This window comes from Genypterus blacodes, unplaced genomic scaffold, assembly GCF_046128005.1.
Source record: "Genypterus blacodes isolate CSIRO-AG114 ecotype Tasmania unplaced genomic scaffold, CSIRO-AGI_Gbla_v1 ptg000054l_1, whole genome shotgun sequence".
Classification (NCBI taxonomy): Eukaryota; Metazoa; Chordata; class Actinopteri; order Ophidiiformes; family Ophidiidae; genus Genypterus; species Genypterus blacodes.
In genome coordinates this window covers 1483941-1511889 of record NW_027466866.1, presented here as the reverse complement: position 1 = coordinate 1511889, position 27949 = coordinate 1483941, and the positions used below count along the sequence as shown (strand labels likewise).

General features: G+C 45.1%; 1 protein-coding gene across 1 annotated transcript; it reads right to left on the bottom strand.

Moving 5' to 3' along the window:
- Positions 1–1198: 1198 nt before the first annotated feature.
- Positions 1199–27651, bottom strand: tsc22d2 (TSC22 domain family 2). The gene is made up of 4 exons (XM_076151204.1): positions 27081–27651; positions 25402–26998; positions 2385–2436; positions 1199–1791 (listed from the first exon to the last, which is right to left on the bottom strand). The coding sequence occupies exons 1-4, from the start codon at positions 27097–27099 to the stop codon at positions 1495–1497; spliced, it is 1965 nt and encodes a 654-aa protein (XP_076007319.1). The 5' UTR covers positions 27100–27651; the 3' UTR covers positions 1199–1494.
- Between the last annotated feature and the right edge of the window lie 298 nt (positions 27652–27949).

Here is a 27949-nt window from a genome sequence, read left to right as displayed (position 1 = left end):
AAACAAAAAGATGGCTCCTCCTTTCCTCTCTTCCCTCCATCCCACACAGACACTGTTCCATTTCCGTTCCCCACGACCCTCGGCTACTTCTTCCACCCTCCCTTCCTTCCTTGCCTCCTTCTCCCCTCGTTCTACAATCATTCACCGACACACAACTTGACATCACAATAAGAGTGCTGGATAAAAACGTGAGGTAAGAAAGTGGTTTGATTATAGATCATGCAGAACATGCAAAAAAAAAAAAAAACAGCAACACAAATATAGGGAAGGAGAAAGTAGAAAAAATATAGAGTGTGCATTTAAAAATGGAACAAAACGACTTACACAGCTTTGCGTCTTTGGTTATAAAGTAGGTCGAACAATTTTTCACAGCTTTTGATCCCCCCACCCGCCCCAATTTATGTCTTTATTTCATGTTTTTAACAAAGAAACGGCAGAAAGAAAACCAAACCCATAATAGTTTTCTTTATCCAAACATCCCATCACAGATTTCAGAACAGGCATCCTGCTGTACAAACCCTCCTCACTTGTAATACTTTACACTTTACAAAATATACATTCATCCTGGATTTCACCTAAGAGCTCGACTTTAGTGTTCGCACTGTTTGATGAGAAGAAAAAACTCTATTATGGAATTTATTGCCTACTTGGGATCTATTTTGTTGCGACAGACGTGTGAATTCGATTCTAACATGTTCCAAAACGACAGAACACAAGGTTTTGTTTTTTTCGATAAGTATCTCTGTGACATTGTTCATTTACATCATGAAAATAGCAGCCCTGAAATAAATAAACGTAAATACTAAAACTGAACAAATGAAAGTATTATGATTCATGTCAAAGTACGGTGGCTCTGAGAAAACAACACAAGCTTTTTGTTGCAGCATTTAACAAGCCAAGGCTCGACTCCCCCCTCCCTCCCTCCCTCCCTCCCGCCCGGGTCCCCCTCTGCTCTAGGGAGGACGGATCCTCACCCTCGGCTGCTGCCGGCCCCTGGAGTGATGTCGGGGCCATGGTGTGGGGATGTTTGGGGAGGGCAGTGCCACGTCCCTGCTGGGTGTTTCACAGGACCTTTGTGACACCGGCCTCCCACGCAGGGCTGCACCGACAACATTTCGCCCCCGACAAATCAAGCTCTGTGCTCTTGAAGCCCCGTCTCTTAAGCTTCCCCCCTCCCCCTGTCCTTTTTTGTAGCCAGCTGTTTCTTTAGGCGTGCCACGGGACCTGAAGACTTCTCCGGCGACGACGGTAACTGTCTTGGTGATGGGACGGCCCGGTGACGGCAGCGCACACTGAAGCATGGCTCTTGATGCGAGCTGAAGTCAGGGTGGCAGACGAAAGACGCCTCCCCTTTTTGTCCTCGAATGGAGCAGATCAAATGCAGAGCAGAACCTTTTGCGTTATGGAGCTAAGGGGACAGTCTTTGCTAACAGGATCTTCCACTCCTGTCTAAGGGAGGTGCGTGTTTGGTTGTGTATCGAGGGGGGAGAGCGATCACGCCGAGGTGACGCTGGGCTGGTGAGGGACGCTCTGACCCCCCTCGTGGTGAGCCAGGGGCGTGTTTGTGTTTGTGGTGGCCAGGTGCTGCTGCTGCTGCTGGGGCGGCGAGATGCTGCCGGCCGGGCTGACCTGGGTGGACAGCTGGTTGAGCTGGTCCGAGTTGGCCAGCGACTTCAACACGGCGTTCTCGCGCTCCAACACAGAGTTCCTCTCGTACAGCTCCTTAATCTGCTCCTTCAACACCTCCACCTCCTCGCGCACAGCATACATCAGGTGACTCTTTACCAGGTCCTGAGACAGAGAGAGGGGAAGAAACGTGTCATACTACAACTCCAGGTATCAATCTGACAAACTGAAACATATTTAAAATCTAAAGCACGTGGAGAATAAAGACGCCTAATCTTGCTCCAAGTGTGTATTACCCGTTTCTGCACAGTCATGTTCTGTCATCATCTTGTTGCAAAATTGTTGAATAATTAATTAGGTGTCATTTTAATCTTTTTTTAGAACAAGTAGTTGATAACAATCGATTAATCGCGACAGACCTACAAGTGTGACCGTCTGTTTCCTCCTAAGTGCTGTGGCTTCCTCCGGTAATGTAAAACAAGTCACTTCCTGTATGGCAGAGGGTTTTTGTGACTTAACGCCTCGTAAATACCGATGACGCACCAAAGCTTCGATCAGCTCTTTATTGTCGTCATTCGATTGTTTAATGGTGACGTCTGTATCAGTTCCAACTAAAACGACATAACTGTAATTTTCAGCGACGCAAATCAAATTAGTCACTGTAGAAGCTCGCAGAGAATGTAGGTCAACGGATTGAAACGATTCCGGTTTTTCCAGGCAGCGCAGCAGACGCCGGCGAGTGTGTGCAGAAGACTCACCATTGCCTGTTCAATCTTGTTATCGATGGCAACCACGCTGGCACCGGATGCACTGTGGGGAGAAAGGAAACGAAAGTTACCACACATCTGTCAACCCATCCTTTTGACTCAGTGCCAAATCTGTTCCCCCGGGATTTGATTTCTGTAACAGCTTTAGTACTAAGTGGCATTATTTGTAAATAATCTCCGAAAATTCCAAGGACACGAACCTCAACCTGAACAACAGCCTGCTTCTGAGAATGAGATCACATGGGGGGAAACCACACTTAGATATTTCCAAGTAAAAGCTGAGCGGAGATTAAATGTTCCCAAACCATGTGATGAGCAAAGCTTAAACGACTTTAGTGTACTTAACAAAATAAGAGGAGCGACATTTTTGCAGCAATGCTCGATACTTCGCAACCTCGCACAGTGCTGACGCAGTAACTCAGATAAAAGGAGAGAAATGATGAGCAACCAGTGGCTTCAAAATGAGACACAAGTGTGTGAACGTGCTCTCAGTCTCATCACTTTGCCACTCGAACATTAACAGAGTCATAACCTCTGATAGCTGTGGAGGACTGAAACCCAACACTTGTCCACACACACACTGGAAGCATAATGAGAAGCAACAATGAAACACCAGTGCGACACAACCCGATCAAACAGCACAACAATGAATCCTGCCTTTGATCAAGTTGACTTTCTGACAGGGATATCTTGGTTCAGCTCTTCTCTCTTCTCTGCACTGTTCCTCACACACCCCCACTCCTCCTATACATGTGGCCTAGACGTCAACATCTGGTTTCACTCCACAAAAGCTGCACATTAGGATCATAATGGGGTTGGGTTTGCTGCAGGGCTGTTGTATTGCATTACACTGTCCACGTGTGTGTGTGCGTCTGGGACATCATGGCCAGCATACATTAATCTCCATTAGGCCTGCAGCTGTTTAGGAGGTTTGTCCCTCTATTGGGGATCAAACGCAGTAAAGAGCAGCTCGTGGTTTGGAGCAGCAGAGGAAGAAGAGCGACTCCGTTCCATATATAATGTAAAGGGATCATGGAGGGAGACATCAGCCGCACCCAGTGACTCAACTCCGTCAACAGATCGCTACAGCGGACAAACAGAGGAGGAGAAGGTGTCGGTAAACAAACGATCAGCACAATAACACGTGTCAGGCGCGTGTCGCCTCGTCGTGCTGCTTCCTGTTCCGTTACCAAGATCCCGTTTAGCTCTCCGACCTCCTCCTCAACTTTACCCATCAAAACACACACACAAACCTACATTAAACCCGGCGGATGACCCGCTCGCTGGACCCTCGCTACAGCTCCGTACAGGCCGAACACTCCTCCACAGCTCTGGCCGCACCTCCGCTCAACCACGCGGGCTCTCGTGTCTCTCTAAGCGGACGCTCTCTCCCGCGGCTCAACCTCCGCCCAGCTCGGCTCTGGATCCAAACAAAAGGACGGAGGCGCGCGCTCGCTCTCTCTCTCTCGCCGCTAGGAGGCGCTCACACTCGGGAACATAATGTGCTCAGCCGCCGCAGCGACAACTAGTTTGGTATTAAAGTCAACGGAGAAAATAAATCGGTTAATAAGATTTGAAATAATAAAATCGAACCAAAATGATGCAAACGCGTAAAAAACACACCGTGATGGCTGTTAATACAACCACAAATTGAACATAAATGAGATATTTTGGATAAATACGAAATGTTTGCGTTTAAAAAAACCAAAGCCAACCTGCGTTCATGTATGCGCGTTAATGCTTAATATGCGTAAACGTGGTGCAGCTGTCCTGTTCTAACTTTGCAGAACCGCTGATAAACAGTGTGTGTGCCCAGATAAAGAGTGCAAACCTCTGCACCCAGAGGCAGAGTGGATGGGGGGGTCCGGCCGTGGAGGTTGCGTGCTGGGACGCACGTACATCACCTCAGGGGGGAGGAGAAGGAGGAGGGAGAGGACCGATCATCACAAACAACTAAGGGGTTAACACGTTGATCTGACACAAACAACAACTAAACTCAACTACTACTAAAGTCACGAATCGAGCAGGAACACGCACCGAATACAACCTCTACAGTGAGACAACACAAACCCTGAACACACACCCACAAAGCGAGACAAAGTAACTAAGTCACGACTGTAACTTCTTGCACAGATGGTGTAAATTCGATTCGTAAACTTTTGTTTACCTGACGCATCTCGCTCTGTAGGTGACCAATCGTCCGGAATACGTTGGGGAACATGCCGGCGAGCAAGGCAGACTGTAGCTGATTTTGCAGCGCATGTTGTTGTCCAAAAGTGTTCTCCCCGATGATTGACTCGAGAGTATGTGTTTATAAACGCCGATGGCTCTAGTTTGAGGCTCAGTGAGGAGAGTTCGTTCTTAAAACCCCCGCACAGTCACATGGTGAATACAGAGGGGCGGGGTTAGAGCTGCTGCTGCTTGCTCGCTGCTCCTGGAGACGCGAACTAGCACACAAGTGAGACAATGTCATGCACTGTCCTGTCCCCATGTACTGGACACGAGGACTCGCTGCCCCTTTTCACCACATGTGTTCATTTCTCACTATATATTTGCACTGATATCACCGAGAGCAATTCTGCATCTGGTCGTTTCCAAACCGAGTCCGTGGCATGTTTGGGCTCAGAATGAGACTGCTGGGCGATCCAACTTCAAACAGAAGACATCGTGCAGGAGATAATGTCTGAAGAGGAGTTGCAAAAGCCTATTAAAGAAGTTACATTTGTGTCCTCATACTCAAAGTCAAAGTTGCCGTGAAGAAGTCTAAATTTGGATTCATGACTGCTGCAGATATAAACAATTTATACTGGACCTGCTCATAAACCTGCTCAGATCCAAGTGACCTATTTATAGCAGGCTGGATGTGGGGTTGAAGGGTTGTGGGGTCGTGGGGTTGTGATGGCTGCAATTGTGGAACTGGCGTGATTGTGATCTGCAGGCCGACAGCATTCCTGCCTTTGAAGTGAGAACTGACACATCTGCGACAGCGAGAGAAGAACGGCCGCTGGCTCAGGATGGAATGTGTTTTCATCAACAGCAAAACCAGGAGACAGACAAGAGCAGGTTAGACTAATTTAGCTCAATCAACTAATGAGTGTTTGGTCTTGAGGAGTTGCAAGATTCGCTGGGGAGACGACAGCAATTTGTTGGCATTCAGTATCCAAGAGAAACAAAGCAAACTGTACATTTCATTCTAGGAGGACGACATGTGGAGGTTTATACAAGGACCGCCCACTGTGTCAATCACAACATGGGCCTTTCCTACGGACTGCAGCGGCGCACACATGCATCACCCCGACTCCCCAGAAACACAAGGCAGCACATTCCAGCTCAGGACACCCCTCAGAGACTCCGGTCCAGACTGAGGCAGGAACATCTGTGTCATCACCACCATCACACTGTGACACACACACACTCCGGCTTCACAGTGGGGCAGCAAGTTGGTTAACCGAGTATTGAACCTGCACCTTCAAGGTCTTGAGGTAGACACCGGCTACTGCCAGTGAATATCAGTCAATCAATATGTCCGCTCTCCAACCTGTTTACACACTGCAATCACTCTGGAGAAGAAGGTCAACTGAATACCTTTATGTAAACATCACCAGTTTACCTTCACTTGAGGCCCTGAAACATAGGAGACAGTGTTTCCATCTCTACGGGTTCATCACATGATGTTACACAGCGCCTTCAAATTTGCAGACAGATGCACTGGCACACGTCGGTGGGGAAGGGGAGGGGGGGAGCAGCTGAATAAATGAGACCTTAACCAGTGATAACGCCCCCTCGGTGAGAAGATCTCCAAACAATAGTTGGAAGGTGGGGGCTGCAAAACAGAGGAGTGCACTCACCGACGACTCACTGTTGCACTCAGCACAGAGACCTGGTTTAGCATCCGCAGCTGGTTGTGTCAGTAGACTCACTTCACCGGCTCACCACAAGAGGTCAGCAGAGGCTCCGGTGAGTTCTGGTGATAAAAACTACTTGGAACCCACAGAACGACTTCAGGCAATGGCAGTTCATTCATATGTCATTGCGATTGTGCGCACACACAAATCACTCTTGCTGGAAGCGTCAGCCAAATGAAAACGTATATATGCAAATTTTTTACACAAGACTTGATGGAATTGAACGCGACTGCTGGCCCCCCCCATTCTCGACAGGGGATCTGTGAGCCCCCTGTGTTTACCTATCTAGTTAGATAAACTAGGTTACAGTAGCCTCCGCCTCCAGGTCTCCACACACTCTCACGCCATACAATTGTCAACTTTACTGTTTTATAGAGTCAACTTGTAGAGATTATTATTGCTTCTGAAACACCTATCAACTTGTCTCGATGTGATTTATTTAACGTGTTGCATTATGTTGTTACTTCAGACTTAGTGTCCCTTGTTTCTGGGGAGAGTCTGGAAACATTTCAAGCTATTAGACACAGGCAATGTTTTTAGTTTTCCACCCTTTAGTTTTAGTTTAGTTCTAGGAAAGGAACATTTAAAACTGGACATGCTGAATGAGTTTGGGGTAGGTCACTGGCTGATAATAGCTTAAGGATCACTGACAACTGCTGGTTGCCATTCCATCTTTCACTTGAAGGTGTGAGTAACATGAAACATGGAAGATGTTTACAGTTATAAACCACACTGGCACAGGCAGTTTCAAGGAACAGTTTCGAGGAAGGCCATCCAAATCTGTCTCCATTCAAAAGAACAAGCAGAAACCTGGCTTGTACAAGGTAGAAACAAGACGCACACCACACAAGGTATACTTTAACCTGCCTGACAAGACCTGATCTGAATACTTCGCAAAATAGCCGCAAAGAATCTTGACTCACCGCTTCTATCCTCATTTCATTGTAGAGCTCGTAGACATCGTTCGAATGGTGACAATTACAGGATGTTGAAAATATGTTAATCAGTGCCTCTGAAAGTGGTGTTTGTTTGGTTTCTGGCGGCTGTATTGATGGGACGTGTCTACATATTGGGCGGCCCATACAGACACAATGGAGACTAAACACCAAAAAGGCAGACCTCAGAGACCCCCAGTCTGTGGATGGACTTGTTTTATTTTTCCAGCACTAAATCAGAGTGATGAGTGGGTGTGTCTGTTGCCACCACACTTCCCTGTAAACAGACTGAAGGGATTGTCCCATTCACACACATGCCTGTTGCATAATTCCCGGGTTTGGAGCAGAAACGGCGTCTCTTTCTGCACATGTCAACACAAGAGGTGCTGGAAGCCCAGTAGCTGGTTCCCCCAAAACACATGGTCTTGGTGGATAAACTGGCTCGGGTACTTCATGCACTTAATAATTTATCCATCATCTGGGAGTGGTGATGTGGTGTAGAAATGTGGAAAAATAGAGTTAGAAATGGTGTTTTAATAGAATTTACCAAATTCGTTTTCATGAGGATTCTGCAGGGATGGAAAGTTTATTTAATTTTTTTTAAATGGACGTTGCAACGTTTGGCCTCTTATTTGGGGGCATTTTAAACACGCTTTGGGCATTTAGAGTCTTTCAGGTGGACCAGAGTCAGAATTGGATTGATCTACCAAGTACCAAGTACAACAAATTCCTTGTGGTCCATGCATCGAAAACTATAACACGATCTGGCAATTGGTGATATTCATCCATCAGCCCTCATTATAACGGTAGGTCTCGTTGTTTTTTATCTCCAGGTTAAAATAACTACAGTCTGGGTTGTTTATTCATGGTTGACAACTCCCATCTACCCCCAACCCCTCGACCCCCTGAGGATGTGAAATGTGACCGTCAAACTCCATGAGCAAACGCAGCGGGAGGACGAGTCGGGGGTTCTCTAGCTTTAACCCCTGCAGCAGTAATCGGCCAATCAGTGCCAAATGGCGTTCACTACAGCATGCGCCCCCTCTGTCTCTAGATCGTTTTTCACTGCTTCTTCTCTGCTGACCTCAGTGATTTGGACCTGTGCCACTCCTTTAGTTTAATATGGATTATGTCCCCCACTGGAACACGTTAAAAGTAATGGTGTAACTCCTAAGGCTTAACGGGAAAAAATCCTGGCACCTCGCTGTTAATGAGCCTCTGTACTCAGCAGAGCATTTATCACAGGATCAAGGACTTGGCCTCGCTTGCCTCCTCTCTGAAGTAGGTCACCCTAACATTATTAGGAGCGACGCTACAAAATACAGGGTCTAATCTCTCTGCTGTTGTTTCGTGCCCCGACTTCACCTTGACTTTCCTGACTCGACCTTCCACAGCATGGGTCCTGATGTGATTGAGTTCATAGATTAGAAAATGGGTTCGTGCTCAGAAGGTCAGCTGTTTGAATCCACCCAACTCTGAAATGACCAAATCCCTGGCTTCCCTCCTCGCCTACTACTGGGCTGTCTGTACACAGTGGATCATTTTACCTTCTGCTAGAGATGTTTAGCGGCTAACAGAAGAAGCCTGTGGTTATATTAAGATACGAGTCTTGAATGCGCTTAACTGTGCGGGTGTGAGGCATGATGACGCTGAAAAGAGGCATGTGTGCTTAAGCAAACTTCCTGGATTAAATCAGGTCAAACGTCGGCAAAAGTTTCCAGAGATAGAGCTAGTGGGATGAATATGTCGTCTCCAGACAGTCGCAGTCTTTATGAGGCCGGGTTCTCTTACGTAAGGAGTTTGCATCTCCGGTGGTTACGACCTCCATACATCAAGTCCTGCCTGCCTATGAGAGGCTCATTAAGTTTAAGATCAGAGCTCTGCACAATGTCATGTCATGCTTTATCTAGAGGAGATAGCCTCTGTCTCAGAGTAATCCGCTCAAAATGATGTTCTTAGTGCTGCTAAGAAACCCTGAAATTGAACCCGGTTATCCTCGGGTCCTTTGAGGATACGAATGTTGTCTGTTAGCAATTACAAAGTGTGTGTTGAGAGTTTTGTGCGTGTGTGTCAGAGAGGGTGGTGAATCCGACTGAGCCTGCGCCAAGAATAAAGAGGGGGTACTTTGTGACTTAACAGTGGGTGATATTTTCTAAAAGCGACGCCACTTCATAGGAGAAAGACACGGGCAGGTCGATGGAAAATGGGATAATTTATGGCGTTCAGTAGTGCAGCCCTTCGCTAATTGAACATCAGCAGTAAAACTCCTGGTTTCCCACGTTCAACTTTCTTCCTCCTCTCAATAATGAAATGTTTGTTTCTGTGCCATAAACAGAAGCCACATGCCTGGTTTGGATCAAGTAACTCTCCCTGGCTGAGCGCGGGGCCACTAGTCAGGTGTGCTCGGTCGGAATATAAATCTGTCTTTTCTTAATTGTCCGTAATCATAAAGTTGATCATTGTGGATTGAGGGCAGTAAAAGAGCTGCTGCTGCTGCGTTACTCAGTACCAATCAGAGCCTGACAATGATTCCATTCAGCAAGCCAACAGACCGCTTTCCTGGAATGTTTACCAATGGAGTGTAACTTGTAATTTAGTTAAAGTAAATTTGTCTCCTGCATTTGCTGTTGAAAGAAGAACTATTAACAAGAGAGCCGGTGCAGATGCATCGATGTAAAGACAAAAAGGCAGGCGCCTCTTGATCCCCGCAATGTGGCAGAAACTCAAAATCCCACACATCCCTTACGCAAAGAACGCAAAGGATGTGGGGGCATTACGTCCAGCTGAGGTTTAACATTTTTCACAGAGCAATCATTTTCCAGGAATGCTGTATGTGCCCTGAGACGGTTTGTGAGGAGCGCCGCCCCCCCAGCCTCCCCTCCCTCTCCCGAAAATGTCCGACCTTGCAGGAGAGCGAGCTCATGACAAAGGGAGGTGGATTGAGGAGGCTCCTTGAGGTTACAGCGGTGAGTTGAAAAGTTTCGGATAGGGCTTTACTGTTAGTCACAGAGCCTACAGGCAAACTACAGCTGGATGCGTAACAAACAGAAGCTCTGCCAGCCAAGACAACACAGGTAGTCAGTAAAACACCACTCTTGTTTACACAAACATCCACTTTTTATCCACACCAGCTTGCTTTGAAGAACAACATGGACGTTTAGCTATAACTTAGTTTTATGTAGTTACGGGTCTGCCTGTATAAGAAGGCGATTTAGGCCAGGAAGTGAAGTCTGGTAAATATATTTTGGGAACATCAAACCTGTGATGAGTATGCATTATACTGAAGCGAGCGAACCAACTGCACCTTCAGGCCAAAAGCTCCAAGTAATGATGGAGAGAACATCACCATGCAGCACACACTGATTTATCAGCTCATGATGTACAGTACACCTGCAGTCTGATGCAATCCAATAGTGCAATCAATCCTGTATTTGTAAAGCTTCTAATGTTCCGTTCTTGTTGACGCCATGTTCAGTTTCTGTTCATTCAGCAAGTCACAGTCATTTAGATCCCAGGCTAATTTACCAGACAGGACGCCTACAGAGAATATTTTGGATGCCTGTTAATTGAGTGAGGAAATCCTCCAGGACACTCGTCTTTCACCGAGCTCATGTCTGCCTAATTAACCAAGAGTCAAAATCAAAGTTACCCTAATTTTTCTGCAGACACCCTGGAACTCTCTCAAGGATTCCTGGATGTCCCTGAATCAACACTGGGAATTGTTGCCTTAGAGCCCTTTGCTCAGACGTCTCCATTCCTTTCATGACACAGCAGGCCTCCCACATGTTCAGCATCAAGAGCCTGAATGAAACCCTGTCACCTCAGGGTTCACCCCAAAGGTGTTTGTATGTGTTTGCTGGCAGCCGGTCAAATATCCATGGCAGCAAAACGACGTTTCCATGAGACGGGAACGCTTTCAGCTGCATCAAAATCTTGTGTATAATGATGGTGACTAATGCAAACCGTGAACATTCTTACCTCCAAAGGAAAACCACAGCGTAATCAGGAGCCAAGAGTGCTCCCATAAATCTGTCAGGTAAAGTCACGTTTTGGAATAATTAAGAATCCGTTTGAAGATGCAGCCCAAACTCTGTCCAAGGCAGGTGAGACTAACAAACATTTCATCCACCTATCCTCTAATCCACAGCTCTATGTTCTGAACGACAAGAAGTAGCAGCAGAATAACACTCAATGGTTCATTTTGGTTATCTCATCAATAATATTTCCAGCACAGTATTTTAGTTTGTGCAGCCGTACTGGGAGTAAATGCCAATACCTGTGTTACCACCGCCATCAAAACTGATGATTGATGACCCAAACTGTTACACAGCAGCCATTACTGTCATGATTTTGTATTGATGTAAGATGGCAATTCAAGCATATCAATCTGAAATGTTAAAAATTAATAATTCATTACTTTGGGGAAGATGAAAGAAATGAATGTTAATCCTCTTCAAAGCATATTCCTCCTCCATACTCCTAGACTGAGATCATATACTCTTTATACTCCAGTGTAATAGTCCTATTTGTAAATGTGGTGGAACTACAATTGATAAACTAGACTGGGTGTATCTAAATAAAAAATTTTGATGCATGGAATTGTTCCACATAGGAATCAGAGACTTCATATTGAACTCTAATCGCAACATTTCCACTGCTATGTTTCCAAATCTCCTCCAGTCCAAAGATTATGTAACATGGCACAATCTTCGCTACGTCAATGTGAAGTGCTATCTGCGGTACTAAAAGCCCCTGGCACGACGCTGCACTCGCCCTACGGGCCAGAGAAACCCGAGCGCTGGAGCCTCGTGACTGGCAGAATGTGGACGCTCAAAGTGTCACAGAGCCCTGACACGCCGCCAGGAAGGACGTGGACGTCACGTCGACACTTCCTACCATGTCATGCTTTCTCCATGCATTACACACGTTCAGCTTAGGGTGCACGCTAAGTCGAGTCATGTAATTCAATGAATTAGTCTTAAAAACCACAACGGTTCTTTAAACAAGTGAGAAAATATTCCGATGGAGGATCAAGATTCAGTTCATGCAGCATTTTGAAGGCCGAGACTGAAAGGGAAGCTGATCACTTGTTTAAAGTAAAATGGAACTCCAGGTCTCCATAAATGACAAGATGAAGTTAAAATGGACACGTTCGCAAGGTGTTGGGTTTTAAGGGGTGCAGGGTCTGGTTTTGCCAGCAAGTCCAGGCCACACACACATGTAAACACACCCGAGCTCATACCTATCGTTGACAGGCTTTGACCCTCGTAACCTGCTAGGCCGGAAAGCCTGGAAGAAAGCAGTGGATGGGTTCCTGCGTTTTAATGGGGGGGAGGAAGAAACAGAGACGAGAGAAACATGAGTAAAGGAAGAGAAACATGCATGCTGGGAGACAGAGTTGAAATGAATGAGGAAGAGAGACGTGTAGAGAGACAGTGACAGAGACAGAGACATAAGAGAGTGTGTGTGTACGGAACAGAGCCACACTTTACGGATTTTTTGCAAAAGAACCCCTTAAAAAATGTTCATCACATCCCTAAATAGTCTGAAAGGTTACCACATGCCAGAGGTGACAAGAACAGGAAGTGATCTTTCATACATTTACCGCTACACTGACTACTTGGCCAGGCTCACTTGAAGAACAGAAACTGAACTTCAAACAGTGGCAGATTTCCTGACAAAGCAGCACTGACAGATAAACTTACAAGCCACAGCAAAAACATTTATGAGCATCTGTATAACAGCGAGCATGTGGAGTTAATAACACACTACCACAGAAGCTTCCTGCCTGTCCTCATTCATCCGCAATATTTGGGTTTGTTAGGAGGCGCAGAGATGTCCAAACTGTCCAAAACGTCACTTTCACAGTCCGATCGTCCGCTAGATAATATTTGCTGTAAGTTATAAGTTAAGTTAAGTATTTTCAACTTGTTGGAAAAATGTTGGGACGGGAAACATTCACTCTCTCGTGATTTATCGTGCCTTTAAGTAACCTCAGCCCATTCTTATTAGCATGGGCGACCCTTCTTGTTTTCAGGTTGTAAAAGACTTATTTACATTTGCTATGTTTGCACACAGTGGTGTAAGGCAGATCTTGTAAGAAATGTGACTTAAAAGAAAATCTAAACTCAGAACAGAGAAGCAGAGGGAAGTTACAGGCCTGTCACTGCGCGCGCACACACACACACTGAAGTGCATCAACCTGTTGAGTTCAAGTTGATGTCAGTCTCCCTGCTGTCTGCACCCAAACTATTAAAATTTACAACAGGCGCTTGTTCTACAACATGAGCAAGGGTGGTCTTCGCAATTGTAAACCAAAGCGTTTCACAGCGTAAGAGGCCCAACTGTGTGTGCACATGAGGACAAAAGCAGGCAGGAGATAAGAATACATTTACAAAACTAGAAAAGCAGAGTTAACCATCCACCGCTGAAAAGGTGACTGCCAATGGTGATTTACAACCAAGTCCCAATAACTGTGACAGATTTATGGCCACCACACCCCACAAACAGCAGCCCGAGTCCTTCCATTTCATTGTGCACGAGTGAGGCGTTTAGTCAGTGCAAGTTTCAGGAGCTCACAAACAACATACTTCAACAAAACAGCGGTATGCTCGGATCTCCGGGCGCTGGGACGTAAGAGACGGAACCTTCACGCACAACGAGCTCATCAGGCATAGATACCAGAGAGAGACAAGAGAAGAAGAGGAGATGAACTTGCAGCCTAAAATAAGTAGGTTAAGGGCAGCAGGTGAGGTGTGACTGACATCTCGCAGCTCCTCCTCCAAATATTCCAGCGTTTCTATAAAATTCCAAGAGACGAAAAGACTAGTACTTGGAAGTACAACATGTATGATTGATGGATCAGATGCTAAACATAGGGATTTCTCATGAGTGAGGTGGGGGGGGACAAACATTTCTACCACATAAAGAATATTAGGGTCCAATTACACATATTAGATCCATCATAAATGTGTTTAAGATGCAATTACGCTTCCTGTCTTTTTAGATCACAAATGAAACTAGTGCAAATAAGCTGGGCTACAGTCCTTTGTGTGTATTACAGCTCAAACACACAATGGTCTTGAACTCTTTGACAAGGTAGAATCTAAAATTTGGAGACAAATACTTGAGACAAAATGCAAATGAGCACTTCAGGCGGAGTCGGAATTCTTAAAAAAGAACAAAGCGGGAAAAAAAAGTCCCTCAGGCATCTTGCATTTTGAGTGATGTTCAGTCCAGTGCACTTGAGCTTTAACACAGTAGTTTTTTTTCCAAAGTGTTTTTACTGTTTGCTCTTACATGAGAATTACCCCGGAGCACCTTCAGCTCAGGCCTCTGCTTGCTTCTATTCACCTGACTGCTGGAAGTGTGTCAGTAACCTTGAGCTATCAGCAGAGCCGGCGAGGCCGTTTACGATCCACAAACGAGGGCAAAGGGAAAAGTCATCATTGTATTTGGCACATTCCATTTATTTAGTGCCATATTTTAATCTTTACAGTGATCTCATTACGACACGGATGTCATTATTACATGCTTCATCAATAAAAGCATGTAAAAAAAAAAAACATTTAAATATCTGAGTTACTGCATTCATTTCCTACCTGCCTTAATTGCAGTACAGACAACAAATCACATACAATCAGTACTGAGTGCAGTAAATGTGCCACAGTACAGTATGTTGAAAAGTGTGCATCCACCCTGCAGGAGGTGCCAGAAAATGGGCCTCATGTTGGGTGAGATGCCTGAAACGTCACACAAACACTGAGAGATCTAAGAGAGCAGCACTCCCTGGTCTTATGACAAGGGATTTAGCAACCAGAACGTCTGTCAATAAAGCCTCTCTGTCACTGTCACAGCCCTTTATCACACATAAAAGGCCTTTCATCTCTCGTATGCACAGCGTCCAAGCCAAAGGATATATTTATCATTTGATTCATGCCGATCATGTTCCCACAACAAAAAAGAGTCATTGAAAAATAATGAAATAAAAGGACTAATTGTGTAACATTAACGGTTTTGATGAGGTTCCAAAGTTGAGCTGTGGAACAGGAACTTGGAAAAACAAAAAGCTTACGCTTTGACAAGTTAAGTATCGTGGACAAATGTATAGTGTGAAGAAAGGATCCGCGAGTTGGCCTTTGCTGGTAAACCCATCTCAATCCGTCAATATGTCAAAGAGCAAAGGTCCCGTTTCTGATGGAAGACACACGATTATCATTTTGAGTAATCCTGCTGATTAACAGAAAGATGGAGGTGGATCAATCGACATGGGTGAACCCACAAGGGCTTCTTATTCACTATACGACACATAAGGATCGTTCCTTCAGGCAGCACAACATGACAGAACAAATGTGGGTTTTAAATGAAAGGTCTCTTGTCTTTGTGAAGCCGTCTTTCCTGCATCTCTGGCTCCCTGATGCTCATTTGCACATCAAAATAAAATAACAAAGTAAAGCCAAGTTTATCCATTCATACGCATGGAGGATAACACAGCAATTCAGAGATGTAATGGGAGAGGGCGAAAAGGCAGCGCGGCAAGTAGACACGTGCTTCTCTGTATGGGGCCACAGGGTCAGGCACCATCCCTGCTGGCCAGCTAACTTAATTACTAATGGTCTTGATTCCATCCAAATATGGTCATGCAAATTTTGACATATTGTCCCGAAAACATTTGGTTGAGCTTTTGAGGTGAAATAAGTTTTGTTGGATAAAATTAAATGCGGTAAAACTGTGAGGGGAAACACATTTGCCGGATCAGCAGACTGAGGATGAAAATCAAAAGTTGACAGAATCTTATATAAGAGAAAAAATATACAGAGAGAGAGTAAGAGCAGAATGTCTTAATTTACAGAGAACTGAGGGAAGGTACAGTATGTTGAAAGTACACGACAAACCATGACGAGGAATAACCGGAGCGGCCTGAAGCAGCGCTCCATGGGAGAACAGCCGCTCTTTTGTTACATCTGTCCTACAAGGTTAGCTCAGGTATGTGTATCATATTTGTGCTCCGACAAATAACGTTCTGTGTGTTTTGTGACGTTGGCAGATGTTAAGAGTTGCGTGGCCTCTTTTAGCAGACGGCTCTGTGTCGTGTGCAAACGGGAGGAGGACAGTTCCGTGAGCAAGCAGAGTCCCAAAGTTCTCTGAGCACTCCAGGCACTCTGGAATGGTCTGGACCTTCACTTGCCCACACATCTACACCTAAACGCATATGAGAGGGGGGTACAGTGACATCTGTGACTTACCTTAAAAGAGCTCAGTGAAAAAAAGATCACAGCTGAGGCCACAGCACTATTAAAGGCAGGTTGCAACAACTCTGCCCAGGCGAGGAAACATGTATAGTCAGTGAAAGCCGAGTTAAAAAATGTCACACCGATATGAGTATTCTCGTAAGCAGGGAGTGTTAATTTCTGCTTGAGTTACACATAATTGCTAAGATATCCTGATGAGTCAGTATTGTTGAGATTCTGTGGTGACAGCATCGGCCCAGAGGTAGGAAAGTCGCCCTAGCTGCTCCATTTCACCTCGCAGGGCTCAAGTTCATTGACTCAGCCTGTTAAATAAAGCGTAAGAAATGAGTTCCAGGGGCGTAACGCTGACCTGCTGAACTCTGCACTGTAAGTCCTCAGGTCTGTTTCTGTCTCAGCAAGTCAGTGATGTTGTAACAACACTGCCCTGACACTCTCCGCTCACTTTGCTAGGGGTCAAGTGGGCAAGCCAGTCAACTGAATAGCACACATCTGACAAGAACGAAGGGGCATGCGGAAAATAGGACGGCAAGCTTGACAAAACCAAATGACTCAGCTCACTGATGATTCTTTGTAAACAATCTGCCGCTCCAATTTACTTTATGAGCCAAGTTTCATGGGAATTAGAAACCCAAGCACAAAAAAAAGTATGTTCTTGCAATACACAGTGAACTGATCACAATCTCCTACCATCATCCCCAGTCTCTTCAAAGAGTCTGGCGATGACGTGATGACGATAATACTTGAATGATAGTGGCATCAATGTTCTAATGTAGCATAGCATTTTATGTCATATCTTGTTGTATAGGTGGCCAAAGTCAGATAATTGATTGCTTTTGTTGACAGATAAGTAGTTAAGATACTGGAGTTTGTGCTATCCGGTCATTCATTTTGTTTACATTGGCACAAAAGCAGCATTACTCTCATCTCCGGAAGTCTTAATGCCAACAGTGTACTAACAGCTAATGAATGCTATACCATGCCTTTGATCTATGGTATCCCTTGCACTAGTGAGCTTACATTGTACATGCGAGGGGAGAGGAGGGGAGAGGAGGGGAGGGCATAGGTTGCCTGGGAATTAATAGCTCTATTCTCTAAACCATCCAGCAGAGGAAACACTGACAGATTCCTGCGACAAATCGCAACCAACTCCTTTTACATACCGTTCTCTGGGTGTGTCAACTGGCCACCGTCTGCCCCGAGGTAAACTTTCCCTCATCTAAGAACATGAAGTACATGAAGCATATCGGGCTCCCCTCCCTATTTACAGTTCTTTAGTTAGGCATGAATGTAGCAATATACTGTACATAAAAGGGATTTGATGGCAGTGCACTACAAAGTTGTAACCGTTGTTGCAGTTGTTACTATTTATATATTCTGTCTGTCAACTGTCACCAAAGGATTTAATAATGTAACAGATACTGTCAGTTAGCCAAACTGTAAAATTAAAGTATTGGTTGCCAACTGGCCAATGTGCTTTCTGAATGCCTCGATCTGTACCATTTAATCTCCACTAAGCTTTCCTGGAGTGAGCCTGGAGAGGGCTAACTCTGCTGTCTTAGCACCGTCTAGACTTAATCCTTACTAATGCATCAAAAACCACATAAACATTTAATGCGTACACCTGACACCTTTGACGGATTAGGGGGAAACAGATGTGCCTGAGATGCCATATTTGCTGGTTCATTGAGTCAGACGGTTACGACAATCCTTCAGCACCATCATCACCACCACATCCTCCTCCTCTCTTCCTCTGAGTTTGTTACAATGGTTACATATCCGGTTCTTAATTCAGCCCTGCTCTAGGATTTAAAACGTGAATATGCACAAGCACAAACAAGAAAAAAAGTATTCATTTTGATGAATAATTCAAATCAGACTTAAATGGATGAATGATAGCAGTATGTCAATATTGTAAGAGGTTCAGGTGGAGCAAAGCCTCACAACTGTAGTATCGTACGATGCCTGATCTGCAAAATAACTACTAACACCCAGCAGCTAAATGTAGTAGGAACGGCAAATGAAAAAATATTAAGTCTCTTAAATGAAGCTAACAAAAGTAGCTCAAACTTGTATTGTACTTGATTAAAAATATAAGTACAGTATGTCGTAACTTTCCACTTCTGTTTTTCTTGCATGATAGTAAATAACTAGATAAGAATGTTGGCTTAATACCCAAGCATGTTAATCATATTGAGTGACTCGTGAAGTATAAAGAGAGCATGGCTGTGCCACGTTCACAAAGCACCAGTCATCACATTGCACCATAGTGCTGTTAGTTAACAACCTGGTCGCAAGCAGGAAAAGGAAATCAGACGTTTTCAAAATGATGAAAGGTTTTGGTCGATCACAATGACAAAGCTTGTTGCTGTTAATCAGAACCTGACACATAAATACAGGTAATGACTGGTAGGATGTTATGAGACACATGATATAGGATGACCTCACTGGGCGAAACCAGGCAACTTCATTTGGGTCACATCTGATAAATCCACCATGATTCAATGATAAGATTATAAGATGCCTCAGTGTCATCTGATTGCAGTGTCTGAGTGTATAAACTGTTACCGGCCACACTGACTCACATCCCACTCTCTGCAAAAGCCTGTTCATTGTGAGACATTTATGGGGGGAGAACAGAAAGTGCTTGAGTGTGTAGAAAAGGGGACACTTGAAAAGAAGTTGACTTGGAAAAATGAAGAGGAAGTAAACACAGAGGAAGTGTTTAACAGAATGTGAAAGTGGACATCAAAGTAATACAGGAAGCAGAGATTCTCGTTCTACCTGGCCCCTTCCAAGGTAAAAAAGAATCCGATGTCAGACATCAGGAGGCCTTCAGAGGAAACTTGACGTGGGATGAAACCATGCGTCGTTTCAAACATGTTGACTATTCTATTCTTCTGGGCAGTCATAGAGAAAATAATGACTAGTTGGCTGACATTATGTGAGCGCCTGTTGACATTACAGGGTTCAGTCTGCTTTGTACGTCATCATAACTGATAATCTCACTGAGAGTGCAGTTACATAAACCATCGACAGTAGAATTCAGGATTCTTGGAAAGTGGAAGGGGCGGACAATGAGCTCCAAAGAAGAAAAAAATCTAATTGACTCTCTTTAACCGCCTAATTTACTTCAAACTGTAAACATCTTTCAACCACTCCCCCCTTTTTCATTTGCTGGCGCACACACGTACACAGAGGCAGAAATGAACATTCAAAGGGACCAGTAAGCCGGATCAGTTGGCGACACCCATTCAGAGCAAAGCAGGAAGGCTTGGAGGGGATGGGTGACTCAAAAGCAGCTGCCTGCCATGCTTTCCACACATCCTCATTACTCACTATTCAGACATGTCAGGCTCCGCGGGGGCCCTTGGCACTGAAACCTTGTTGTTCAACTCTGGTTTCCCAACTCTGGGAGACTCATCGGCTGTGACACACGGCTCCACCATTTCCACAGCCATTGGTTAGCTCCTGCAAAACTGAATACATTTCTGGCCCTCATATTACCACTCCAGTCCTCAAGTCTGGCAACAGTCTCCTTGGTGTCCTAAGACCAAGCTCTGAACTGTGGTCACCCTGAAGAGCTTTTGTTTGTAGTAGGGCACTGTGCAAGACATTAAAATTAGCATTACCATAATTCTTAAGGCAAATTAGAGAGACGGCAATGCCTGCTCCTTTGAGATGTGGCTTTTCAGGCCACTTGCTGACCAGAACATTCAGCATCTGAACAAAGAAAGGGGACCATTAATAGACTTTGACTAAACCTGCAACTTTCTATTTCACTTCCTCAATTCAGTATCAAAATAACTGACTTTACTGTAAACCTACTGACCGAGTGTGCAAAACTAGAAATGCACAAAGCTCTATCTGAAGGGATGTTGCTTTGGAGTGAAAGTGCATCTCATCCATTGTAAAGGACGTCCATCAAAGATAAGTTAGTCCAAACCAAGAATGAATTTTGATGTTACTGGTATGATGAATTGGCCTTAAATGACCAAAATGTGTGAAATTGTGTAGATTATAGTAGTCTTCACAGGATATGGTGTTTCAGCTACAGCCAACTCTTCATATGTTGCATAAATGTTAGAATGGTCTTATCAAAGTTTTCCCTGTGGGTTCCAGTTCCAACTGTAGGTGGGTGGGTCATAAAGGTGGCTTGTAAAACATCTAGGTATGAGGTTGCATGATAACCTCTTGTTTCAATTGATCAGTGGGTCACAGAGTGCAGCTGACTTAAGAAGTCATGCAGGTGTACACACACATATACAGTACACACACACACACACTCTCCCTGCTGCTCCCCATCTCAATGGAACAGGTACACAGTGTCAACATCGACCAGACACCAGATTATATCCAAGTTGAAGGGCTTTCTTTGAGACAGGCTAGTGCATACTTAACATACTGTAACAACCCAAAACGGTGGCATAACCTGCTGTGTATCGAGACCATTGTGGAAGAGGCTGACGGTTTGTACACAATGTCCTAAGACAGTCAGGGGCACATATTTTGACGTGCTTTGGCAGGTCTGTTCTAATTGGAAGTGAGCCCCTGACCAACTCTCGCTGAGATAACAGGGTCTGTCTTCCGAAAATACCTCAACCTTCTGATCTCTGAAGTTAAAATCATAAAAAAAAGATGTAACAGACTCACCATGCTTTTTCCCCATCACCATCACAACGGGAGGTTATTTTTCTCCCTCTTTTTTGTAATCGTATCTCTTTGCGAACAGGGCCAGACATAAAGCAGCTTACCTGAACACAACTCCTGTCAGTTATTAAGGTAATTTGAAAATGCTGCTGACCCCAAATCTCTTAATTGGTAAACAGAAACAGTAAAAGGTCTGTGGGAACAATTTAACCTGAGAAGACCCAGATGAGACAAAGATAGCACAATCAATTAGGTCAATTATGGAAAGACACAAAGGAAGAAAAGCTAGAGAGAGACAGACTGAACGCAGGCCAGCAATTCAGTCCAAAAACAGAAGTCTGGTAAAGGCCCGTCTGCTCAGGCTGCAGTCCAAACTGTCCCACAATCACAGCCATTCAGGGTTCCGGGAATGTCCCCTGGAAGTTCAGGAAGGTCAGCTATCTCTGGATAAATAAGCTGCACGCTTGTTTCCAGGCAATGTGGCAACCGAACTACACAGCCCAAAGCCAACTCCCCCCCCCCCCCCCCCACAGGTGATATTTACCTCACATGTGAACGGAAAAGTTGATTCTACTACAATTTGGGCAATAAATGGGTTTTTGTGAGCACAAAACTGTGTCTCAATTTATTATTATTGTTGATTGATTAGCTGTGGCTGCTAAATTTGCCTGCTCACCCAGAAGCCACAAATATTCAACCATATAACTGAGGTTTTGTGCTATTCTAAAAATCAGGCTGCCTGGTAAAACAACTGAAGGCAGACAAGAACCGAGATTTAGATGTAAGAATTCAAGTTAGCCGCTCACTTCTGCATGCACTGCTTTTACTCAGCCCAGTACAAACTGACAAGCAATGTCTTCTGCCACACCCCACATTTTTACATTGAGGCTGTAGCTTTCCAAAAGATTGTGCAGGGCAGCGGCAGGCTGGTCTGTCCTGGGAGCTGTAAACTAGTTAAAGGCCGAGAGCTTCGATTGAATGAAATGCGTTTGTCCCAGGGGCAGCTTCATCACTTTATTTGGCAGGGATGCAGCGTGTTGAGTGGAGATGCTAACCATTCCAGGCTGGGGGAAATCATTCTCAGCCCCCCCATGCTTTGTTCCATTGTGACGCACTCTAATTCAGACCAGAGCTCAACTATACAGGCAGATAACTGTTCCAAAGCCCAACAAGCCTCAAATACATTTATTTTGTATGTTCTATCTATAAAATTCATGTCACACAGTCCTCATATTCCAGGACTCAAACTCAATTTATAAATTGAATTTTCAGTTTATGTTTTCATGTGTCTTTCATCTGCGTAACATTGGCTACTACAAATCCATGTGTTGTGTTACAGGACAGGAAAAGACGACATCTTCAGAAACTGACAGCACCTCTGGGAAAGGAGTGTATAGCTAATGCTACTAGGCTAGACCAAACCAGAGAGAAGAAAAAGTTCTGTTCTGGAGGAGGAGAGTGGGATTCATTCAGCACCTTCTTCATCAAAGAGTGCACACCGACCACTGAAGTAAAAGTGAGTGAAAGCAAACAGTGCACAGGATCTCTGTGCTTCTATCGATTACTTATCAAGAATCGATTTTGAATCAGCTCCCAAAAATAGAAAGACCGTGTCCTTGCTCTGGTTAAAACATGATTTTCTGGTGCTTGCCGACATTAAGGAGAAAGTTCAAAAGGCATTTTAATTCTTGTTGAAAAGAAACTGAGAATGATTCCAGTGAGTGCCAAGGCTATGGGTTGACAACCTCCCTCAAAATACCCAATAGAGGGAAATGAAACTGTCACAGCAGCATTCTAAACATGTGTTCATGCATGCAATTGTGTGACAGGTTGTTTATATGTGGGAATAGATAAAGAACATATGTTGACACACACAAAAGCAACAATGAAAACAGTGACGTCTAAGAAGCATGAAGGATTGAAGTTCAAGGAGAAGAAAAGTTGTATTAGAGACTATACGAGTGAGTATTTAATTTATAGTGCCTGTGAATCATATTGGTCAAATTCTTTTCCAAAATGTTAATCAGTTGCTCCAGTTTTATCACTGTAAGCTGTATTTTTCATAGACCTCCATATATTCATACGATTTATAAAATATAAAAACCAAATCAAACGTCAACAACTTGGAGATAAGCCACGCCCAGTCTTACATTCTTTGCTCCACAGTTCATACAGCCATCATCTGATATGGCATTCAGTCACCAGGTTGTATATCAAAGTTTAATGTCATTTCGTAAAACTAGGTCATAAATAAATCACAGTGCATTACATCACTAGATAATGGATGTATGAATGATGAGACTGATAAAAGCCTTAAATTTGGAACTTTCATTTAAGCATGGGTGAGTTGCCAAACAACCAGACCATACAAAGAAGATCTCTGCCATCTTCTTGAATTTAAGATACTAACAGCATCTTCATCTTCGAAATGCCGATCTCAGGATGGAGTCTTATCTTACAGCCTAAGACCGCTTTTCCATTGGAAATCTTCCCGCCAGCGCATGGAGAAGGGCGTTGGCAGAAAATCAGCAGTCACCACCGCACAGCTTCACTTTCAAGTTGGTGGTAGGTTTCATGACTGTGACAGCTTCCCACAGTGAAGAACTCTTGAGGCAAGCTTTAATGATTTCTGGTAGACCACCATGCTAAACAACAGGAAGGATTTGTCATCACGGAAGACTAGTTTTTTTATTAACCTCCAAAATGACGCCAATTCTCCATGAGAGCCAGAAATGTCTTATAGAAATTGTCAAACTCTTCACGCACCTTCCTGTAAGCCATCAAAACTTCAAATCTTCAAACTAAGACTGAATGCTTTTAAAAAGAGACACCGAAGGCGCTGATCTATCATCAGGAATCAAGTTTTTACTGTGCATCCAAAGCAGGTATGCAGGCAGCCATTGCAGCCATTGCAAATACAGACAGGAAGTGTAATAAGCACACTAACAGGTAAAAAACCCTTACGCCAACGTAACATCAACCTGAACAAATCCATGACAGCAGAGGAAAGACTGAAGCTGACCGAAACAAAACACAATAACTTCATGGATTCGGCCTCTACTCTCAGTCACAGGTTGGATGAGAAATAGAAACAGGACGTACAAGTTTCTTTCAATATCCATTTCAATTCTCTGTGATTTGCTGTTTAATGTGTAATGGGAAATTGAGGAAATGTAAAAGGAGCAAGTAAAACCATAATAAGTCAACACTCATTCACAGAACACAGAGCTAAGCTGATGTGTCAACATGGACCTGCCCAACTGGGCCTCATGCCTGAGGGCCAGAGCATTAGGCAAACATCGGCCTGCTGATTTAGTCTGGCCATGTCATCGCTGTCACACGCAGCAGCTTACGTGACTGCTATCATAGTCACAGGTGTGTGTCTATGTGCCCGTCTGTCTGTCCACATCACTGAAATGTCCTGTCCTGCTGCCAGCATCACTATGGTTACACATTGAGCCAATGATGTAACTCCTCTCCCTCTCTCTCCCCCCCCCCCCCCCCCCCCCACACACACACACACAGAGTGACTCTTGTAAAATCAGAGCAGGAACAACACACACAGTTTCAGCTCTCCAAACATCAACATCTCTGTGTAATGCTGCATTAAATAGCCTCTTACTAAACAAAGATTAGCTTCGAGAATAATGCCCACTGGCGTGCTACAAAATTGGTTGTTGTTCTCCTCCCACCACACACAGACACTCATTCTCTTCCTCTCTTTTCTGTCTGTGCCATACTTAATAATCACCAAGGAACAGAACAGGACACACCGATAAACACGGAGGCCTACATAAATACAGGGAAGATTTGGCAGTTCTCATGTAGGTCATTCTTACCTCAGACATCACATCTCCAATAGTTCTTTTCGCAAGTAAATGTAGTGATTAGCAACACTTCAGCTCAAGCTGTGTGAGGGCCATCAGACTGACCCTAAAATAGCTACAGTGTGTACGTTATGATACCACTTTACTTTAATCCCTTCTTCCTTTGCAATTTACAATGTAACTCTTTCAATATGAGTGGAAACAACTATTATGTTATTGCACGCCTAAGGCTTGCACTGGAGAAAGAAAAGCAATTGTTACAATGAGGTCTACACTGTTATGTTACACATGCAGATAAAACACTCCTGCCTGTGAGAGACATCTGAACTTTGTTTTCCACAAATACATGGGGAAACAGATATCTGTGAAGTGTTATTGCATCTCCAATTGCACAAAGCAGTGAACAACAGATATAATAAGTAGAACATTTTCCTATCTCTTACCTGTCCTCATCCCCATCCATGGGAATAGTGATGCCAAAGAGGCTGTTGACAGCAGGAGTGGGCAGGTTGAGGCCCTCTGCGATCAAAGGCTTCACACCAGCAAAGAGCTTCAACCTATTGTCCTCTGTGTGGTTACTGAAGCCAGAGTAAAGGCCTGTTGTGACCCCTCCGTGGGCTCCTTGGGGCTGGACAAGGCCTCCTGTGCCAGGTGTGTGACTCAGAGGGGTATTGGTGGTACTGGGCACTGTGGAAGGCACATTCTGGACAACACTATGAGGGGTGGCATTAGTGACAGAAGGAGCTGGGGAAATGCCTAACCCTCCTAAAGGCTGAGGAAGGCCACTTCCTGGAAGAATGGAGGCCATGGCTGGTACATTGCCCACCTGTAGCAGGACGCCCTGGGCTGAGGCTGTCTCTCCACCCTGACTCGCAGTTCCAAGCCCCTGAGCTCCTAGACCCACAGGGGTAATGACAGGTGAGGGACCCTGTGTCGCTTGAGGCCCCACAGAGAGTGAAGCCATGGGAAGGCTCTGAGTGCTTGAACCTTGTGGCTGAACAGGGAGAAAGTGCTGTTGTCGATAGTCTGGCTGGCCAGCAGAGAGGCCGATGGGATGAGGAGAATAGGGAAACTGCTGAGCCTGCATGGCAGGAGGCATGATGGGAGATTTCTGCTGCATGGCACCTTGGTGCACACCGTTGAGGTTGTTAGGGAGAATGCTTTGGGGGGCAACAGGCTGCATAGTGACCTGACCCTGCAGTGGCTGCTGCAATCCTGTAGATGCATACCCTGTGGGCTGGAAGGCACTTGCTCCATTCACTATCTTGGACGCCACGCTGTACCCATGCTGCAGAGGCTCTGACGGGTAAGGGTGGTGTGCGACCGAGTAGACACTGTCTGCAGTGGACTCCTGAAACTGTGCAGTAACAGTATTGGGAGCAACCACAGAGCCAATGGTGGCCCCTAGCCCACTATCCCGGTCCATACTGTGGTCGAGGGTGAGGGGATGCTTTATACTATCCACCGTCCGACTATTTGACCCCTCTGAATCTCTATCATAAAATTCAGTGCATGTCCACCTGCCCCGTCGGAAGGGTTCTCCGGTACCGTGGTCAAGTTTAATGACCCTGAAACGAGAGTTACAGCTGGTGCTCGCTGGAACTGTGTGAGCCACGCTTGTAGAGACAGTTGCAGTAGGGGCTGTATTCACCGCTGTCAACGGATGGGTGGCTGAACCTGGAACAGCCACACTTCCACCTATACCATGTGGGGTGACACGACCAGTGCCCATGCTTTTAACAGACACCCCCCCATTGACGGGACCTGTCGCGGCTGGCTGGCCCTCCTGATTCTCCCCTACGTTGTTTAAGGTTTCCTCGGATGAACTCCTGTCGCACACACCCAGGTCAGCCCTGGAAACGTCAAATATTTCCGACGAAACGTCCTCTGTGCGGGATTCATCTGGGTCGTCCAGGCTCTCGGTGTCGTCGGTGATGCTGCTGGCGGCCACCTGAGCCTGCGTCACACTGGTGATCTGGAAACAACTCTTCTTCTTAGCTGGCATTTTCGACATGTTGACTATCTGCGTCAAGCCAGACTCTATCCCCAGATGAAAAAGAAGTGTTGGTCCAAATATCTCGATTGAGAATTCACAGCTGGGGATTATGAGACAGACACGTACCTTCAGTGGACATTTTCATAGCTTCCCTCTCGTCTCTCTCTCTTGTCGGAAAAGTGTGACAACCGAAGGCAGACCCTGCGGAACTCTTGAAGCGTTCCTCGGTGTGTCACAGATCACTCCCGAATGTTGCTATTCTCCTCCTCCGGCCTCTCTGACTGACACCAGGTCGGCCTTCTCTGTGTCCCGGCTGCTGAGTTGTACACAGTCCGCTGTCAAAGTTCTTGTCCACCAGCTTCCACCGGTACTTTAGTCTGAGGCGGGCCTGGTCTCTCAACCCTTCCCTCTCAGCTGTATAGATTCTTCTCGCCGACTAGCCCAAATAGCTAATGTTAGCTGTTTTTTCCTCACTACAACACCAGCATGAGCGACATTGTGATGTAAACAAATCCGTTGGCTGTTGAAAAAGACTTTATAATCCACCGAGAGCGAGAGAAACGTCTTCAAACCCGGGGAAGTTTGGCTCCTCGCCGTACGGACAGCTCACTTTGTGGAGCCGCTGGAGCTAACTGACAGATGTGCACTTTACACAGTGAGCTAGCGGCCTGCTAATGCTGCTGCTAACCACTCCACAAGATGGCAAGAGCCCAGTGCACTCTGGGTATGTAGGTCAAACTTTTTTCCTTCGTTTCAAAAACATTTAAAATTAAACTTTATCGGAGATATTTCTTTTATTTGCATTTTATCTGTTTATTTGGGCAGTTAGTTGTGTTTGAAATGACTAATATATTGTTGGCGTAACTAAAAACTTTTTTTACCGCCTTCGTCACTTCCGGTAAGAGTCCCACCCAGTACAAGCAGAGGGAAGAGCGCCCCCCACGGTTCTATCACGAACAGCGTTTACCCTTCAAATATATGTTGTATATTTTATA

What these genes read in the sequence shown, in the direction of transcription:
- tsc22d2 (XM_076151204.1), bottom strand. An exon ending in ATGGATGGGGATGAGGACAG is followed by an intron (nt 2,437 to 25,401) that starts GTAAGAGATAGG and finishes TTCTCCCCACAG; the next exon opens with TGCATCCGGTGCCAGCGTGG. An exon ending in ACAAGATTGAACAGGCAATG is followed by an intron (nt 1,792 to 2,384) that starts GTGAGTCTTCTG and finishes TCTCTGTCTCAG; the next exon opens with GACCTGGTAAAGAGTCACCT.